The 19,802-nt window shown below is 37.6% G+C and overlaps 1 protein-coding gene across 1 annotated transcript in view; it reads left to right on the top strand.

Annotated features, from left to right (window-relative positions):
- Window positions 1–19,802, top strand: part of LOC123554212 (band 7 protein AGAP004871-like) — a 128,051-nt gene that overhangs the window by 64,682 nt on the left and 43,567 nt on the right. Inside the window, exon 4 of the mRNA XM_053524234.1 lies at window positions 2,380–2,452. Within this exon, the coding sequence (XP_053380209.1) occupies window positions 2,380–2,452 (73 nt within the window). The remainder of the gene's footprint in view (window positions 1–2,379; window positions 2,453–19,802) is intronic.

The raw sequence follows: 19,802 nt of genomic DNA, 5'->3' as shown, positions 1-19,802 counted from the left end.
ACTAGGTCAGTAGGTCAAATAATAGAAAAACCTTGTGACCTCTCTAGAGGCCATATTTTTCATGGGAACTGTATGAAAATTGGTCTGAATGTTAATCTTGATGATATCTAGGTCAAGTTCGAAAGTGGGTCACGTGCCATCAAAAAGTAGGTCAGTAGTCAAATAATGAAAAAATGTTGTGACCTCTCATAGGGGCCATATTTTTCATGGGATCTGTATGAAAATTGGTCTGAATGTTTATCTTGATGATATCTAGGTCAAGTTTGAAACTGGGTCAACTGCGATCAAAAACTAGGTCAGTAGGTCTTGAAATAGAAAAACCTTGTGACCTCTCTAGAGGCCATACCCTTGAATGGATCTGCATGAAAATTGGTCAGAATGTTCACCTTGATGATATCTAGGTCAGGTTTGAAACTGGGTCACGAGCCTTAAAAAACTAGGTCAATAGGTCAAATAATAGAAAAACCTTGTGACCTCTCTAGAGACCATATTTTTCAATGGATCTTCATGAAAATTGGTCAGAATTTTTATCTTGATAATATCTAGGTCAAGTTCAAAACTTGGTCACATGAGCTCAAAAACTAGGTCACTATGTCAAATAATAGAAAAAAGGGAGTCATACTCAAAACTGGGTCATGTGGGAAGAGGTGAGCGATTCAGGACCATCATGGTCCTCTTGTTTAAGTTGTGGTCCCTGAAATAGTCATAAAATGCACGTTTTCACCTAATTATGTGCCTAACTGGAAAAGTATTTGATGTAAATTCATGACACCTTGCTAGAGTCTTTATCATAATGTTACCTTGCACACTTGGCATTCTGCTTGAGAATCTTAGAACTTATTACAGAGTTATGGCTCTTGAAATAGCCAAAATAGTGGATTTTTTGTTTGTGATGCTCATAGCTCAAAAAGTATTATTATATCCTAGAATAATGAATCCTTTTCATAAAATGTTTGTTTAGGCTATACCCCATTAAGACTGCAAACATTTGAATAACTTCCCCTTATTTGTGACAAATGTACCGGGGGGGGGGGGGGGGGGGGGGCACACACTGTGTCCTACAGACACATTCTAGTTGTTGCACTGTGTTGCATTTTTTAATGTTGAAAATTCATTAACCAACACAGTTTTGTCAAAACATGTATCGCTTTAATAAGCTTCTTCAGTTGACATTAAAATACACAATGGTACATGAAATACGGAAATGATGTCGCCATGCCAAATGGACGTCGACGTTTAGATGTCACAAAAGGCTATGAAATAATACATCTGTGTGTGTTCAGTACTATACATTATTACACTATTTTTTCAATGTAAATAGTTTTAGACGTTATAATTTAGATAATACACATAAACTCATCATTAATTAACTGGAGGGGGCCTCCGTGGCTGAGTGGTTAAGGTCGCTGACTTCAAATCACTTGCCCCTCATTGATGTGGGTTCGAGCCTCACTCGGGGCGTTGAATTCTTCATGTGAGGAAGCCATCCAGCTGGTCGGTAGTTCTACCCAGGTGCCCACTCGTGATGAAATAATGCACGGAGGGGCACCTGGGGTCTTCCTCCACCATTAAAGCTGGAAAGTCGCCATATGACCTATCATGTCGGTGCAATGTTAAATCCAACCAAAAAAAAAAAAAAAAAAAAAATAAATAAATATATATATATATATATATTAACTGGATCAAATGATACCTGGACCTCAAGAGTTGCTAGAGTGGTGGCCCTGTTTCTTAGCTATGAATGCTTTAGTGAGCAGTGTTACACTGTAGATGCATTGTTGGCATACAAGTTGAAAAAAGCTAGGTCTTACAATTTAGAAATGGTATATTTACTGTCATTACTAAGATTATTTTGCTATTGTTTTTAGCTCACCTGCCACATTGTGATTGCCCTTCATCCGTCGTCCTTTGTCAAAAACTAGGTCACAAGGTCAGACCAATGGAAAAGCTTGTTAACACCCTAGAGGCCACATTTATGATCATATTTTCATGAAACTTGGTCAGAATGTTTATCTTGATGATTCCTATGCCAGATATAAAACTGGGTCATGTGGGTCAAGAACTAGGTCACGCACTCAGATCAAAGGAAAAGCTTGTTAAAACTATTGAGGCCATATTTATGACCCTGTCTTCATGAAACTTGGTAAGAATATTATCTTGATGATTCCTAGGCCAAGTTCGAAACTAGGTCATTTGGGGTCAAAAACTAGGTCACCACTCAAATCAAAGGAAAAGCTTGTAAATTATAACACTAGAGGCCGTATTTATGACCCTGTCTTCATGAAACTAAGTCAGAATGTATTATCTTGATGATTCTAAGGCCAAGTTTAACAGCTGAGTGATATAGTGTCATCTTGACCCTCTTGTTATATTTTACAGGTGGTTCAGGAATATGAGCGTGCTGTTATTTTCCGCCTTGGTCGACTGCTGTCTGGTGGAGCCAAGGGACCCGGTAAGATTTATTTAATGATTCTATTATATACAAAAATCTTAAAAGTTACAGGAAATACAGCTAAGCAATGGTTTAACAAAATGGTTAAATTTTGTTGGCATAAAATTCATGGTCATCAGATCAGTACAACTATTTTGTGGGATACAAGTTATGTGGATTTCAACTTTTTAAGGTAATTTTAATGAATTATGATATTTTAGCTTGACTTTTATAGTAGAGATTTTGTTGTTAACCTTTCATCCTAATCCATGTCATGTAAGTTTTGTATGTAAGCAGGTTTCTCAAAATCTACTAGGCTTTCAACCTTCACACTTGTCTTTGAAATAGTATGACAAGTTACATAACTCTTACTCTTTTATTTTGTCAAAGTGACACCCCTTTTTACTGCAGGTTTTCATGTAAGCATGTTTCTCAAAATCTACCAGGCCAAAATTGCTTTCAAAGTTCACATTTGTCTTTGACAAAGTTCAAAAGACAAGTTTCGTAACTGTCCCTTAGGCCAGAGTTTTTTATTTTTTTGTTACTCGGATTTTGGGCAGAAAAATGTTGACAGGAGGAGGGAAAAAAATAAAAATAAAAAGGCAGTAAAATTACTAAAACAACAGATGATAAGTGATTCAAATGTGTTGCCTGAAAGGATTTTAACACTAATACGCATTTAACATGTAATACAAAGAAAATTACCATTCTGTGTTTAACTTTTTTATTATCTTGAACATAAAATGGATGATTTCAAAAACTTTAACAAAATCACTGTTTGGGCATGGGTACTATTTGCCCTTGGTCATAACATCTCCGACGAGTATTAAATTGATGATTGAATAGCAATTTTCAATGGTCTGATCGGCTGGTTTCATTTTTAGCATGTGCATACTTTTATTTTTAATTCATAAACTTTTCTGACCAAGATCTTTATTTAATACATTTTAATATTTATTTGTTGTGTTATGTCACACTGACACAATTTTATAGGTCATATGGTGACTTTCCAGACTTAAATGGTGCTGGAAGACCCCAGGTACTCCTCTGGGCATCATCTCAGGCAAGAATTGGCATCTGGGTAAAATGGCCTACCTTCCGTCAGCCAGCTGGATATCTTTTTCACATGATGACCTGAGTGGGGCTCGATCCCACAGTGGTCAGGGGCAAGTGATTCAAAGTCGGGCCACTCTTTATTTTGTATTCGATGGCCAGAAAATGACTGAAAGCATAAGTAGCTAGATAGGTCCCTGAAAAGGATTTGTATGCAATGGAATATATAGGTAAATACTTCCAATCAGGCAACTTGTAATATATATATATATATATATATATATGTCTTCATAAGCATATCACAGGGTTTTATCCCCTTCATAATAGGGCTCAGAAAATATCTTTTAAATAATGCAGTTTTCCCCAAAAACTGACTTTACATAAGGTTTTTTATTCCCCTTTGATGAAACACCGAGCTGTTTTTGCTCCAAATCACAGGCCTGGGCCCCTTTCCCTCCTGGTTAAAAAAACCCCCCAAAATCTGAAACGGATGACTCCTTTGGCAGCACTTTGTTGCTCCTATACGTCATTCTCATGTAAATATATAACTGCCAAAGGCATGTCAAATTCACATTCAATGTTGCCGTTGTTATTTATGTCGGGTAAATCTATGTTTTTCTAACATTTTGAGACACTGTTACTGACCATAACCTTTACAGAACTTGTTTTTCGTTGTTTTATTTGCTATGCTAGATCACAAACCAAATATTCCGCTTTTCCATCGCGCATAAATTGTTCAAAGACAATCTTAAATTTCACTCAAGTTTTTGTTTACGTACGGGAGACGCTTCCATTTGAGCGGAAATTGCGCCTATATGACACTGACGGATAATGCGCTGACGAATATCGACATTGTCCTCGTCGTCAGAATGCAGAAAAACATCGATCGTCGCCCGAAAATAATTTTGAAATTTTTGAAATTTCAATTTCTATTTTTTTCGAAAATGACGGAAAATAGGGTCGGCGGGTCTGAGTAACGAAAAATCAAAGAACTCTGGCCTTATATTTGTCAAAATTATGCCTCATTGTAACTTACAAGTTTAAAGTTTTGCATGTAAGCAGGTTTCTAAGAAACTGCAAGGCAGATTGCTCTCAAACTCCACACAAGTCTTTGCCGTCATGAGTTGATATGAAACTTTCTAGTTTCTCAGAAGCTACATGATTGAATGTTTTTAAAGTTATCACAAGTCTTTCAAATCCTAATCATAAGATGATCTCATAGAGCAGGTTTCATATTTTCTTATGATTGTGAAAGTTTTGTATGTAACCATGTTTCTCAGAAACTATTAGACCAAATGTTTTCAAAGTCTACAAACATCATGTGACTTTACACACCAAGTTTTGTAACTCTGGCTTACATTTATGCAAAATTGTCCCTTTTTTTCACAAAGAAATTTTTGGTGAATTGCCAGGAGCAGCCAGGACCTGCTATACTGAATGCTTTTAAACTCTATGTAAGTCTTAGGCATCTTGAATCAATAATCTTGATCCAGGTTCAATATCTTCAAGTTTTATTTACAACATACAAAATTTTGGTATTAAAGCTTGTTTATGTTAGCTTGTATAATGCAGAAATTGGAGAAAGGTTTCAAATAATCAAGAGCACTGTCGTTACACACTGTTGTTACAAAGCTTTTGTTTATTATGACTTCCCTTACAGAAGCAAGCCTCTGTGGCGTACATGCTGCGTATTTGCTGTGTATATGCCGCAAACGCAGTAGTACGCCAGAGGAGTACATTTTACATACACCGCATGCCGCGTACATGCCGCGTACTATTTCGACGAGTACACAGCATGTACGCAGGAGGTTACTAGTACACTTCAAGTACGCAGGACAGACTCTGAAAATTTAAGGAGTACACTGCATGTACGCAGGAGGGACTTGTACAAGAAAATAGTACACTGCATGTACACCGCAGATACTTCGAAATTTATAACACTTATATTTAGTTGCATTAAAGTTGTTTCCCCTTGATGCAGTTATGCGATTTTCTTCAGATGTTTACCAAATTACATGCTACAAAAATTGATTAATTTCATTGAAAAGTGGATGAAGAAAAGCATACTAATTTATTTGATAACATCAATCTACATTATTTTGGTAAGGGTAAATACTTATTGATGCATGTCACTTATCTTTTTTCTGTTTTTTTTTCTGTCCAAATGATCAGCATTTGCATAAGAAAGTTGGTGGGTAAGGAATTTACATTATCACAGCAGTTTCGCCACAAGAGTACACAGCATGTATGCAGTAGGAGTACAAAAGCATGTACGCCGCAGGAATGGGCCAGGAGTACACAGAATGTACGCCGCAGGAGTACACAGCATGTACGCCGCAGGAGTACACAGCATGTACGCCGCGGGGGTAGTACACCGCAGGCTCATTTGCATGTGAAAAGTGTATGTGCCGCGTACATGCTGCGTACTATTTCCCGCATACTAAATTCCTCCAGCATACATCCTGTGTACTATGTAGTCCACAGCATGTACGCAGCAAGTAGTACGCGGCAGAGCTCATTTGCATGTCAAAAGTGTACTACAAACGTACTATCGGTGTATGTGCGGTGTATATCCTGCGTACTATTTAAAGCCCTTGATTTCAGTACACATCATGTATGCATCATATACGCTGTATGTACACAGCAAGAGTACGCAGCAGGCCTTTTTCTTCTGTAAGGGTTATTTTAATCTATAAATACAGCCATAAAATGTACAGAAATTAATCTTGGTTGAATGTCAAAGCACACTTTTAATGCACATCTCAAAATAGCACTTCAGACAGCTAAAAATGTTCCAAATGTGAAAAATTATGGCCTGTATTTTAGGAACTATTTAATAAAGCAAAAGAAGCACTTGAGTTGTCACCTCAGCACAGAAAAGTTAACATGAAGAAGCACTTACCTGGTTTTTACACTGAGGTGACAATTTAATGTTATGACCAAATAACTGCTGTAATACCTATAATACTGAGGAATACAAGTCAATGCAGTGATAAGAGAGTGCTGGTGATATTGATAAAGTTCCAGACAGAGTTGCACAGTGTCTCTAAAATATCAATGTTGATCAACAAGATGTCCATTATACACTGATTAATGATGACAGAATATTTATTTGTCTATAACTAGGAGGCGAGGAGTGCATTAAAAGCTAAACTTTGGAGTAGTTTTGGTTGTATTTGTGAAAACAGATAAACTGATCAATATTCATGTTTCTGCAATTCAAGTTATACTGTTATAATGCTAATTTTGTGATTCAATGTTTACCCTGCTGTATTTCTAAAATGGTCTGGTCCAGCATTCAATTTGAGCATTCATTTTTCAAAGGAGTATTCACTGATAATTTACTGAATGAATATCGAACAATGTAGAGCATGATCATGCAGGCTGATCATGGTCTGCACTGGCCGCAGAGGCAAAATCACCTGCCACCAGCAGGCTAAAGATTAAAAGTCTGTTAGGATGAATTCTGGCAGTAGATGACTCTTTAATGAGCTGTGCAACTATGCTTCTCTCCCACTATTTCTTAGTTAGTCTCCTGGAAATTAAGCCTTGGAGAGTTTTGGAAACTGTAGGTTTGCCTTGCCTTATTTTGTTCTGCTCAGTGACTGCTGAACATGGATCATGGATAGATTTTCAAACTACTTGAAGAGTAATAAGACAGCTTGCCACATGCAAGGCTCAGACCCCTAAGTCTAAGGTCAAGGTCACACCCTGTTTAAGACAAGTTTTGACATGTTTGTATTGTTGAAAAGCCCCCTGAGACAAAGTTGTTTGCAAGTACCTTTTACTTTATAGTTTAGATTGCTTTGTTAAGGCACTGTGTTTCAGGTGTATATACAAAAGTTAAATCTTACTTTTTCAATGAAGTGGATAGAACATCTTATAACCAATACAAATAATCAGTTCTCAGCAACTAGTTTGTCTGTGTTGCCAAGATAATTAAGTTATATTGCCTTCTTGTTTATTAACAAGGCTGCCTTCTTTGAAACTGCTTATCAGATATAGCCTAGCTGTTGCTGGAGAAAGTTTAATTTTGTTTTGTAGAAAGTAAAAGGAACATTTCTAGTATTTTTCGGGCTGAAATTTGGCCCCATTTCCCCTTTTTTCCCATTTTTAGCTCACCTGTCACATAGTGACAGGGTGAGCTTTTGTGATTGCCCTTCGTCCGTCATCCGTCCACAATTTCTTGTCTGCACGATAGAGGTTTCATTTATGATTTTATTGTACCCCCCGACAACAAAGTTGTAAGGGGAGGTATACTGGTTTCAGGTTGTCTGTCTGTCTGTCTGTCTGTCTGTCCGTCTGTCCGTAGACGCAATCTTGTGCGCACCATCTCTCCTTATCCCCTTGACAGAATTTAATGAAACTTCACACAAGTGATCAGTACCAACAGTAGTTGTGCATGGGGCATGTTAGGTTCTTTTGGAAAAAAAATTTGCAGAGCTATGGGACTTTGTTTTTTTGTTACTATACTATATACATAGACACAATCTTGTGCGCACCATCTCTCCTCATCCCCTTGACACAATTTAATGAAACTTCACACAAGTGATCAGTAACAACAGTAGTTGTGCATGGGGCATGTTAGGTTCTTTTAGAAAAAAAAATTGCAGAGTTATGGGACTTTGTTTTTTTTTTTGTTACTATACTATATACATAGACACAATCTTGTGCGCACCATCTCTCCTCATCCCCTTGACACAATTTGATGAAACTTCACACGTGATCAGTAACAACAGTAGTTGTTCATGGGGCATGTTAGGTTCTTTCAGCGACAAAAGTTGCAGAGTTATGGGACTTTGTTTCTTGTTAACATACTATGTACATACAGTCTGCATATGCAATCTTGTGCGTGCCTAATCTACCAAACCCTTGCACACAATTTAATGAAACTTCACACAAGTGATCAGTACCAACCCTAGTTGTGCATGGTGCATGTTACATATTCTTTTAGATAAATATTCTGCATAGTTATAGGACTTTGTTTTTTGTTACTATACTGTATACAAACAATCTATATACATACAGTTCACATAATTATGCAATCTTGTGTGCATCAAATTGCAATGTACTGTGTCAGTGCATGGGGGGGGGGGTACATTCATCACCTTTAGTGATAGCTCTGGTTTTACCCAAACTTGCACACAACTTGTATCACCATAAGATCTCGGTTCCTTTCTTGAACTGGGCAGATCCCATAATGGGTTCCAGAGTTATGGTCCCTTAAAGGGCCAAAATTAGCTATTTTGACCTTGTCTGCACAATAGCAGCTTCATTTATGATTTGATTTTTACCAAACTTGCACACAACTTGTATCACCATAAGATCTGGGTTCCTTTCTTGAACAGGCCAGATTCCATTATGGGTTCCAGAGTTATGGCCCCTGAAAGGGCCAAAATTAGCTATTTTGACCTTGTCTGCACAGTAGCAGCTTTATTTATGATTTTATTTTTACCAAACTGGCACACAACTTGTATCACCATAAGATCTTGGTTCCTTTCTTGAACTGGCGAGATTCCATTATGGGCTCCAGAGTTATGGCCCCTGAAAGGGCCAAAATTAGCTATTTTGACCTTGTCTGCACAATAGCAGCTTCATTTATGATTTGATTTTAACCAAACTGGCATACAACTTGTATCACCATAAGGTCTTGGTTCCTTTCATGAACTGGCCAGATTCCATTATGGGTTCCAGAGTTATGGCTCCTGAAAGGGCCAAAATTAGCTATTTTGACCTTGTCTGCACAGTAGCAGCTTTATTTATGATTTGATTTTTACCAAACTGGCATACAACTTGTATCACCATAAGATCTCAGTTCCTTTCTTGAACTGGCCATATCCCATTACGGGTTTCCAGAGTTATGGCCCCTGAAAGGGCCAAAATTAGCTATTTTGACCTTGTCTGCACAATAGCAGCTTCATTTATGATTTGATTTTAACTAAACTTGCACACAACTTGTATCACCACAAGATCTTGGTTTCTTTCTTGAACTGGCCAGATTTCTTCATGGGTTCCAGAGTTATGGCTACTTAAAGGTCCAAAATTGGCTATTTTGGCTTTTGCAGCCATATAGAGACTTCATTTATGGTTTTATTTGATACAAACTTCCAAAATAACTTCAACAACAATAATTCTTGGATTCCATGACAAATCAGATCCAAGCTAGGTTCAGAGTTATTTTATATCTGATTACCTCCCCTGATTGTAATCAAAATGGATTTATATCAGTAAGTACTTATAGTACTTATTTGAAATTTCATTATTGTCATTAGTTGGACTGGGCCAATCAGGGTAGATAACTATGGACTGATTTCAAATTAAAATGGGTATATCTCCGTAACTAATGAAGATACTGATCTGAAATTTCATTTATGTCAACAGATTTATTTGACAGATCCTTCTTTTTAGCCCACCATCATCAGATGGTGGGCTATTAAAATCACTCTGCGTCCATGGTCCGTCCGTCCGTCATTCCGTCCGTCCGTCCGTCCGTCCGTTAACAATTTCTCGTTATCGCATCTCCTCAGAAACTACTAGGGGGATTTTGACCAAACTTTGTCAGAATGATGTATTGGTACCCTAGTTGTGTCCCCCTGAAAATCAGACTGGTTCAACAATTTATGAATGAGTTATGGCCCTTTGTTTATTTCTATATTTTACATAGATTTATATAGGGAAAAACTTTGAAAACCTTCTTGTCCAAAACCACAGAGCCTAGGGCTTTGATATTTGGTTTGAAGCATCATCTAGTGGTTCTCTACCAAGATGATTCAAATTATTTCTCTGGGGGTCAAATATGGCCCCGCCCTGGGGGTCACATGATTTATATAGACTTATATAGGGAAAAACTTTGAATAACCTCTTGTCCAAAACCACAGGGCTTTGATATTTTGTATGTGACATCATCTAGTGGTCTTCAACTAAGATTGTTCAAATTATACCCCTAGGGTCAAATATGGCCCCGCCCTAGGGGTCATATGGTTTACATAGACTTATATAAGGAAATACTTTGAAAATCTTCCTGTCCAAACCACAAAGCCTAAGGCTTTGATACTTGTAACGTAGCATCATGTAGTGGTTCTCTACCAAGTTTGTTCAAATTATCCCCCTAGGGTCAAATATGGCCCCGCCCCGGGGGTCACATGGTTCATATAGGCTGATATAGGGAAAAGCTTTTAAAATGTTCTTGTCAATAACCTACAACATTCAAATTTGGACCACATGTATGGTTTTGAGTGGCAAGATGAACCTTGACATGAGTTGACCTTGATTTTGACCTAGTGACCTACTTTCACATTTCTGTAGCTACAGCCTTCAAATTTGGACCACATGTATAATTTTGAGTGGCATGATGAACCTTGACATGAGTTGACCTTGATTTTGACCTAGTGACCTACTTTCACATTTCTGTAGCTACAGCCTTCAAATTTGGACCACATGTATAATTTTGTGCACTGGAAAAACTTTGACCTTGATTTTGACCTAGTGACCTACTTTCACATTTTTGAAGGTACAGGCTTCAAATTTGGACCATATGCATAGTTTCGTGTTTCAAAATGAAATTTGTCATTGATTTTGACCTAGTGACCTACTTTCACATTTCTCAAGCTACAGCCTTCAAATTTGGACCGCCTGCTTAGTTTTTTGTACCGAAAACAACTTTGACCTTCACATCGACCTAGTGACCTACTTTCACATTTTTGAAGGTACAGGCTTCAAATTTGGACCATATGCATAGTTTTGTATTCCGAAATAAAATTTGACCTTGATTTTGACCTAGTGACCTACTTTTACATTTCTCAAGCTACAGCCTTCAAATTTGGACCTTTTGCATAGTTTTGTGTACCGAAATGAACTTTGACCTTAAGATTGACCTAGTGACCTACTTTCACATTTTTAAGGTACAGGCTTCAAATTTGGACCACATGCATAGTTTTGTATTCCGAAAATTAATAAAATTTGACCTTGATTTTGACCTAGTGACCTACTTTTACATTTCTCAAGCTATAGCCTTCAGATTTGGACCACATGCTTAGTTTTGTGTACCGAAATGAACTTTGACCTTTACATTGACCTAGTGACCTACTTTCACATTTTTGAAGGTACAGGCTTCAAATTTGGACCACATGCATAGTTTTGTATTCCGAAATAAAATTTGACCTTGATTTTGACTTAGTGACCTACTTTTACATTTCTCAAGCTACAGCCTTCAAATTTGGACCACTTGCTTAGTTTTGTGTACCGAAATGAACTTTGACCTTAAGATTGACCTAGTGACCTACTTTCACATTTCTGTAGCTGTCGGCTTCAAATTTAGACAACTTGCATAGGATTGTGTACCGAAGCAAACTTTGACCTTGACATTGACCTAGTGACCTACTTTCACATTTCTTAAGCTACAGCTTTCAAATTTGGACCACATGCACAGTGTTGTGTACAGAAATGAAATTTGACCTTGAGCTAGTCAAGAATTCTTGAAATTTGGAACACTCAAAAATGGCACATTGGTGGGCGTCAAGATCACTCTGTGATCTCTTGTCTTCACTTACAATATTTTTTTTTTTTTTTTAATTACTTCCCTTTTATGTTACTATAAATAGCTTATTTTTAGTAACTTTTTTATTATTGGCCGTAGGGAAAAACTGAGACCACTTTTCTGTGGTACAACATGGATGGTACCTCCAATTTGTAGGTGTATTTTGACATATCTGTACCTTGTAAGAATTTTTTTTTCTTTTTGGTTAAATTTCTTCCCTTTGTTGTTACTGGCCTTTGGACTTAGATATTTTTTCTGAGGACCTTCTTGTCCTTAAGTGCAATGATAACAGGTGAGCGATATAGGGCCATCATGGCCCTCTTGTTGACAAAAGTCCCCCATTTCTAGCTCATCTGATTTTTTTGGGGAAAAAATGATGTCACTTGATCAGCGTCAGCATCGGCATTGCCTGGTTATGTTTTATGTTTAGGTCAGCTTTTCTCCTAAACTATCAAAGCTATTGCTTTAAAACTTGCAACTCTTGTTCATCGTCAATAGCTGACTCGGTACAGCAAGAAAAATGACTCCATTTTGCTTTTTGCAAGAATTATGGCCCCTTTTGGACTTACAAAATATCAGATTCTAGGTTAAGTTTTATGTTCAGGTAAACATTTCTCCTTAACTATCAAAGCTATTGCTTTAAAAATTGCAACACTTGTTCACTATCAAAAGCTGACTCTGTACAGCAAGAAACGTAACTCCACCCTGCTTTTTGCAAGAATTATGGCACTTTTGGACTTAGAAAATATCAGATATCTTGGTTAAGTGTTGCGTTTAGGTCAACTTTTCTCCTTAACTATCAAAACGTTTGCTTTAAAACTTGGAGCAGTTATATGCCATTAAAAACTGACTCTGCACAGCAAGTACCGTAACTCTACATTCCTTTTTTGCAAGAATTATGGCCCCGTTTGGACTCATGGGTATGACAATATTTCTATTATACAGAAACAAAAAAATCAGATGAGCGTCTGCACCAGCAAGGTGGTGCTCTTGTTTTTTTTTTTTTGTAGAGCAACAATATATAAGTTATATAATACATGCTTTTTAAAGCACAAGATGGTGTACTTTTAGTCATTGTTTTTCAAGTATTTATGAAAACTGTCATCAGGAATTTTTTTTCAGATTTTGGGGATGGTACTGGGGAAAAATGCATCATAAACTAAAAATTGGGGGAAGAAAGAAACTGATGCAGTGTTACTAATAGCTCTGGGTGAGGCAGCAGTTGTGATGCTCAAGGTTTTTTGTGATTTTTTCGTGATGACATTTTGTAGATCTGGTGTTGGTAGTGAAACTATTTGGTGTTAGCCTTTCTTGTTTGGCATAATGGGATGGCTTATTTTATCATCTGATATTCTAAGTTGCCATCACTCTAACAGGACACCGATGGTCAAAAGTTGTCAAGTTCTGATACGTCCTATTATTTGGACTAATTTGGTGTGTAAGACTAGAAATTAAAATCCCCATATGAAGATTGACCAGAAACAAACAGAATTACCTCTGAATTTTATGGGCAAATCTGCGACATCAATCATTATGTCTCCATATTGTTTTTGCCCTGTCCATCCGTCACACTTCATTTCCAATCAATAACTGGAGAACCATTTGACCTAGAGCCTTCAAACTTCAGAGGATGGCAGGGCTTATGGAGAAGTTGACCCCTATTGTTTTTGGGGTCACTCCATCAAAGGTCAAGGTCACAGGGACCTGAACATAGAAAACCATTTCCAGTCAGTAACTTGAGAACCACTTGACCCAGAATATTGACACTTTATAGAATGATTGTACATGCAGAGTGGATGACCCCTATTGATTTTGGGGTCACTCTATTAAAGGTCAAGGTCACAGGGGCCTGAACATGGAAAACCATTTTCAGTCGGTAACTTGAGAACCGTTTGACCCAGAATGTTGAAACTTCATAGGATGATTTGACATGCAGAGTAGATGACCCCCTATTAATTTTTGGGTCTCTCTATTAAAGGTCAAGGTTGCAGCGAACAGAACATGGAAATCCATTTCCAGTCAATAACTTGAGAACCATTTGACCTAGAACCTTCAAATATCATAGGGTGATAGGACTCACAGAGTAGCCCCTGTCAAATGTTTATTCATACTTCATAAAGTACTCATGAAGCATTCATGACTTCTTCATGAGGAGACTTCATGAAGTCTTCATGACAACAAGAGGACCATGATGGTCCTGAATCGCTCACCTCTTCCCACATGACCCAGTTTTGAGTATGACGTCGTTTTATCTATTATTTGACATAGTAACCTAGTTTTTGAGCTCATGTGACCCAGTTTTGAACTTGACCTAGATATTATCAAGATGAAAATTCTGACCAATTTTCATGAAGATCCATTGAAAAATATGGTCTCTAGAGAGGTCACAAGGTTTTTCTGTTATTTGACCTATTGACCTAGTTTTCGAAGGTACGTGACCCTGTTTTGAACTTTACCTAGATATCATCAAGATGAACATTCTCACTAATTTTCATGAAGATCTCATGAAAAATATGGCCTCTAGAGAGGTCACTAGGTTTTTAGCTCACCTGTCACAAAGTGACAAGGTGAGCTTTTGCGATCGCGCAGCGTCCGTCGTCCGTCGTCCGTCCGTCCGTCCGTCCGTCCGTGCGTGCGTGCGTAAACTTTTGCTTGTGACCACTCTAGAGGTCACATTTTTCATGGGATCTTTATGAAAATTGGTCAGAATGTTCCCCTTGATGATATCTAGGTCAAGTTCGAAACTGGGTCATGTGCGGTCAAAAACTAGGTCAGTAGGTCTAAAAATAGAAAAACCTTGTGACCTCTCTAGAGGCCATATATTTCACAAGATCTTCATGAAAATTGGTCAGAATGTTCACCTTGATGATATCTAGGTCAAGTTCGAAACTGGGTCACGTGGGATCAAAAACTAGGTCAGTAGGTCTAAAAATAGAAAAACCTTGTGACCTCTCTAGAGGCCATATTTTTCACAAGATCTTCATGATTATTGGTCAGAATGTTTACCTTGATGATATCTAGGTCAAGTTCGAAACTGGGTCACGTAGGGTCAAAAACTAGGTCATTAGGTCTAAAAATAGAAAAACCTTGTGACCTCTCTAGAGGCCATATTTCTCAATGGATCTTCATGAAAATTGGTCAGAATGTTCATCTTGATGATATCTAGGTCAAGTTCGAAACTGGGTCACGTGGGGTTAAAAACTAGGTCAGTAGATCTAAAAATAGAAAAACCTTGTGACCTCTCTAGAGGCCATATTTTTCATGAGATCTTCATGAATATTGGTCAGAATGTTCATCTTGATGATATCTAGGTCAAGTTAAAACTGGGTCATGTGGGGTCAAAAACTAGGTCAGTAGATCTAAAAATAGAAAAACCTTGTGACCTCTCTAGAGGCCATATTTCTCAATGGATCTTCATGAAAATTGGTCAGAATGTTCACCTTGATGATATCTAGGTCAAGTTCGAAACTGGGTCACGTGCGGTCAAAAACTAGGTCAGTAGGTCTAAAAATAGGAAAACCTTGTGACCTCTCTAGAGGCGATATTTTTCAATGGATCTTCATGAAAATTGGTCAGAATGTTTATCTTGAAGATATCTAGGTCAAGTTCGAAACTGGGTTACGTGGGGTTAAAAACTAGGTCAGTAGATCTAAAAATAGAAAAACCTTGTGACCTCTCTAGAGGCCATATTTTTCATGAGATCTTCATGAATATCGGTCAGAATGTTCATCTTGATGATATCTAAGTCAAATTCGAAACTGGGTCACGTGGGGTCAAAAACTAGGTCAGTAGGTCTAAAAATAGAAAAAACCTTGTGACCTCTCTAGAGGCCATATTTCTCAATGGATCTTCATGAAAATTGGTGAGAATGTTCAGCTTGATAATATCTAGGTCAGATTCGTAACTGGGTCATGTGCGGTCAAAAACTAGGTCAGTAGGTCGAAAAATAGAAAAACCTTGTGACCTCTCTAGAGGCCATATTTTTCAAAAGATCTTCATGAAAATTGGTGAGAATGTTCACCTTGATGATATCTAGGTCAAGTTTAAAAGTGGGTCACGTGCCTTCAAAAACTAGGTCATTAGGTCAAATAATAGAAAAACCTTGTGACCTCTCTAGAGGCCATATTTTTCAATGGATCTTCATGAAAATTGGTCAGAATTTTTTATCTTGATGATATCTAGGTCACATGTGCTCAAAAACTAGGTCACTATGTCAAATAATAGAAATAACGACGTCATACTCAGTTGAACACTGGGTCATGTGGGGATAGGTGAGCGATTCAGGACCATCATGGTCCTCTTGTTCTGTTTTTTAGCTCACCTGTCACAAAGTGACAAGGTGAGCTTTTGTGATCGCGCGGTGTCCGTCGTCCGTGCGTGCTAGAGGTCACATTTTTCATGGGATCTTTATGAAAATGGGTCAGAATGTTCATCTTGGTAAATTCTAGGTCAAGTTCGAAACTGGGTCACGTGCCGTCTAAAACTAGGTCAGTAGGTCTAAAAATAGAAAAACCTTGTGACCTCTCTAGAGGCCATAATTTTCAATGGATCTTCATGAAAATTGGTCAAAATGTTTATCTTGATGATATCTAGGTCAAATACGAAACTCGGTCACATGGCGTCAAAAACTAGGTCAGTAGGTCTAAAAATAGAAAAACCTTGCGACCTCTCTCCAGGCCATATATTTCACAAAATCTTCATGAAAATTAGTCAGAATGTTCATCTTGATTATATCTAGGTCAAGTTCGAAACTGGGTCATGTGCCATCTAAAACTAGGTCAGGAGGTCTAAAAATAGAAAAACCTTGTGACCTCTCTAGAGGCCATATATTTCACAAGATCTTCATGAAAATTGGTCAGAATGTTCACCTTGATGATATCTAGGTCAAGTTTGAAACTGGGTCATGTGCGGTGAAAAACTAGGTCAGTAGGTCTAAAAATAGAAAACCCTTGTGACCTCTCTAGAGGCCACATATTTCATGAAATCTTCATGAAAATTGGTCAGAATGTTCACCTTGATGATATCTAAGTCAAGTTCGAAAGTGCATCACATTCCATCAAAAACTAGGTCAGTAGGTCAAATAATAGAAAAACCTTGTGACCTCTCTAGAGGCCATATTTTCCATGGGATCTGTATGAAAGTTGGTCTGAATGTTCATCTTGATGATATCTAGGTCAAGTTCGAAAGTGGGTCACGTGCCATCAAAAACTAGGTCAGTAGGTCAAATAATAGAAAAACCTTGTGACCTCTTTAAAGGCCATATTTTTCAATGGATCTTCATGAAAGTTGGTCTGAATGTTCATCTTGATGATATCTAGGTCAAGTTTGAAACAGGGTCATGTGCGGTCAAAAACTAGGTCAGTAGGTCTAAAAATAGAAAAACCTTGTGACCTCTCTAGAGGCCATACTTGTGAATGGATCTCCATAAATTTGGTCAGAATGTTCATCTTGATGATATCTAGGTCAAGTTCGTAAGTGGGTCACGTGCCATCAAAAAGTAGGTCAGTAGGTCAAATAATGAAAAAACATTGTGACCTCTCTAGAGGCCATATTTTTCATGGGATCTGTATGAAAGTTGGTCTGAATGTTTATCTTGATGATATCTAGGTCAAGTTTGAAACTGGGTAACTGCGATCAAAAACTAGGTCAGTAGGTCTTGAAATAGAAAAACCTTGTGACCTCTATAGAGGCCATACCCTTGAATGGATCTTCGTGAAAATTGGTCAGAATGTTCACCTTGATGATATCTAGGTCAAGTTTAAAACTGGGTCACGTGCCTTGAAAAACTAGGTCAATAGGTCAAATAATAGAAAAACCTTGTGACCTTTCTAGAGACCATATTTTTCAATGGATCTTCATGAAAATTGGTGAGAATTTTTAGCTCGACTATTCATAGAATAGTGAGCTATTGCACTCGCCCATGCGTCGGCGTCGGCGTCGGCGTCCGCGTCCGCGTCCCGATTTTGGTTAAGGTTTTGTATGTAAGCTGGTATCTCAGTAACCACTTGTGGGAATGGATTGAAACTTCACACACTTATTCACTGTGACAAACTGACTTACATTGCACAGGTTCCATAACTCTATTTTGCTTTTTTACAAAATTATGCCCTTTTCGACTTCTTAGAAATTTTTGGTTAAGGTTTTGTATGTAAGCTGGTAACTCAGTAACCACTTATGGGAATGGATTGAAACTTCACACACTTATTCACTGTGATGAACTGATTACATTGCACAGGTTCCATAACTCTATTTTGCTTTTTTACAAAAATTATGCCCCTTTTTCGACTTAAAAATTTTTGGTTAAGGTTTTGTATGTAAGCTGGTATCTCAGTACTTACTAATGGGAATGGATTGAAACTCACATACTTGTTCACTATCATGATCTGACATGCACTAAGCAAGTCCCATAACTTACTCTCTTTTTTTTTCAAAATTATGCCCCTTTTTCGACTTAGCAGTTTTTGGTTAAATTTTTGTATGTAATCTGATATCTCAGTATCCACTAATTAGAATGGATTGAAACTTCACACACTTGTTCACTGTCATGATCTAACATGCACTGTGAAGGTCCATAACTCTACTGGGCATTTTTACAAAATTATGCCCCTTTGACTTAGCAGTTTTTTGTTAAGTTTTTGTATGTAAGCTGGTATCTCAGTATCCACAAATTGGAAAGGATTGAAACTTCACACACTTGTTCACTGTCATGATATGACATGCAGTACAGAGGTTCAATACCTCTACTTTGCATTTTACAAAATTATGCCCCTTTTTCAACTTTTGTATTCATTCAATTGACAAGGCTGTTGAATAGTCGAGCGTTGCTGTCCTCCGACAGCTCTTGTTATCTTGATAATATCTAGGTCAAGTTCAAAACTGGGTCACATGAGCTCAAAAACTAGGTCACTATGTCAAATAATAGAAAAAACGACATCATACTCAAAACTGGATCATGTGGGAAGAGGTGAGCGATTCAGGACCATCATGGTCCTCTTGTATACCTACTGGCCTAGTTTTTGACCCCACGTGACCCAGTTTCGAAACTAAACCTAGATATCATCAAGGTGAACATTCAGATCAATTTTCATGAAGATCCATTGAAAAATATGGCCTCTAGAGAGGTCAAAAGACTTTTCTAATTTTAGACCTACTGACCTAGTTTTTGACCGCAGTTGACCCAGTTTCAAACTTGACCTAGATATCATCAAGATGAACATTCAGACCAACTTTCATACAGATCCCATGAAAACTATGGCCTCTAGAGAGGTCACAAGCTTTTTTTTATTATTTGACATACTGACCTAGTTTTTTATGGCATGTGACCCAGTTTCAAACTTGACCTAGATATCATCAAGGTGAACATTCTGACCAATTTTCATGAAGATCCATTCAAGAGGGTATGGCCTCTAGAGAGATCACAAGGTTTTTCTATTTCAAGACCTACTGATTCAGTTTTTGATCGCAGTTGACCCAGTTTCAAACTTGACCTATATATCATCAAGATAAACATTCAGACCAACTTTTATACAGATCCCATGAAAAATATGGCCGTTTTTTCATTATTTGACCTACTGACCTTTTTTTTGATGGCATGTGACCCACTTTCGAACTTGACCTAGATATCATCAAGATGAACATTCTGACCAACTTTTATGGAGATCCATTCACAAGTATGGCCTCTAGAGAGGTCACAAGGTTTTTCTATTTTTAGATCTACTGACCTAGTTTTTGACCGCACATGACCTGTTTTGAACTTGACCTAGATATCATCAATGAACATTC

Source organism: Mercenaria mercenaria, chromosome 15, assembly GCF_021730395.1.
Source record: "Mercenaria mercenaria strain notata chromosome 15, MADL_Memer_1, whole genome shotgun sequence".
In the NCBI taxonomy this organism is placed as follows: Eukaryota; Metazoa; Mollusca; class Bivalvia; order Venerida; family Veneridae; genus Mercenaria; species Mercenaria mercenaria.
This window is presented reverse-complemented; position numbering and strand designations above follow the sequence as displayed.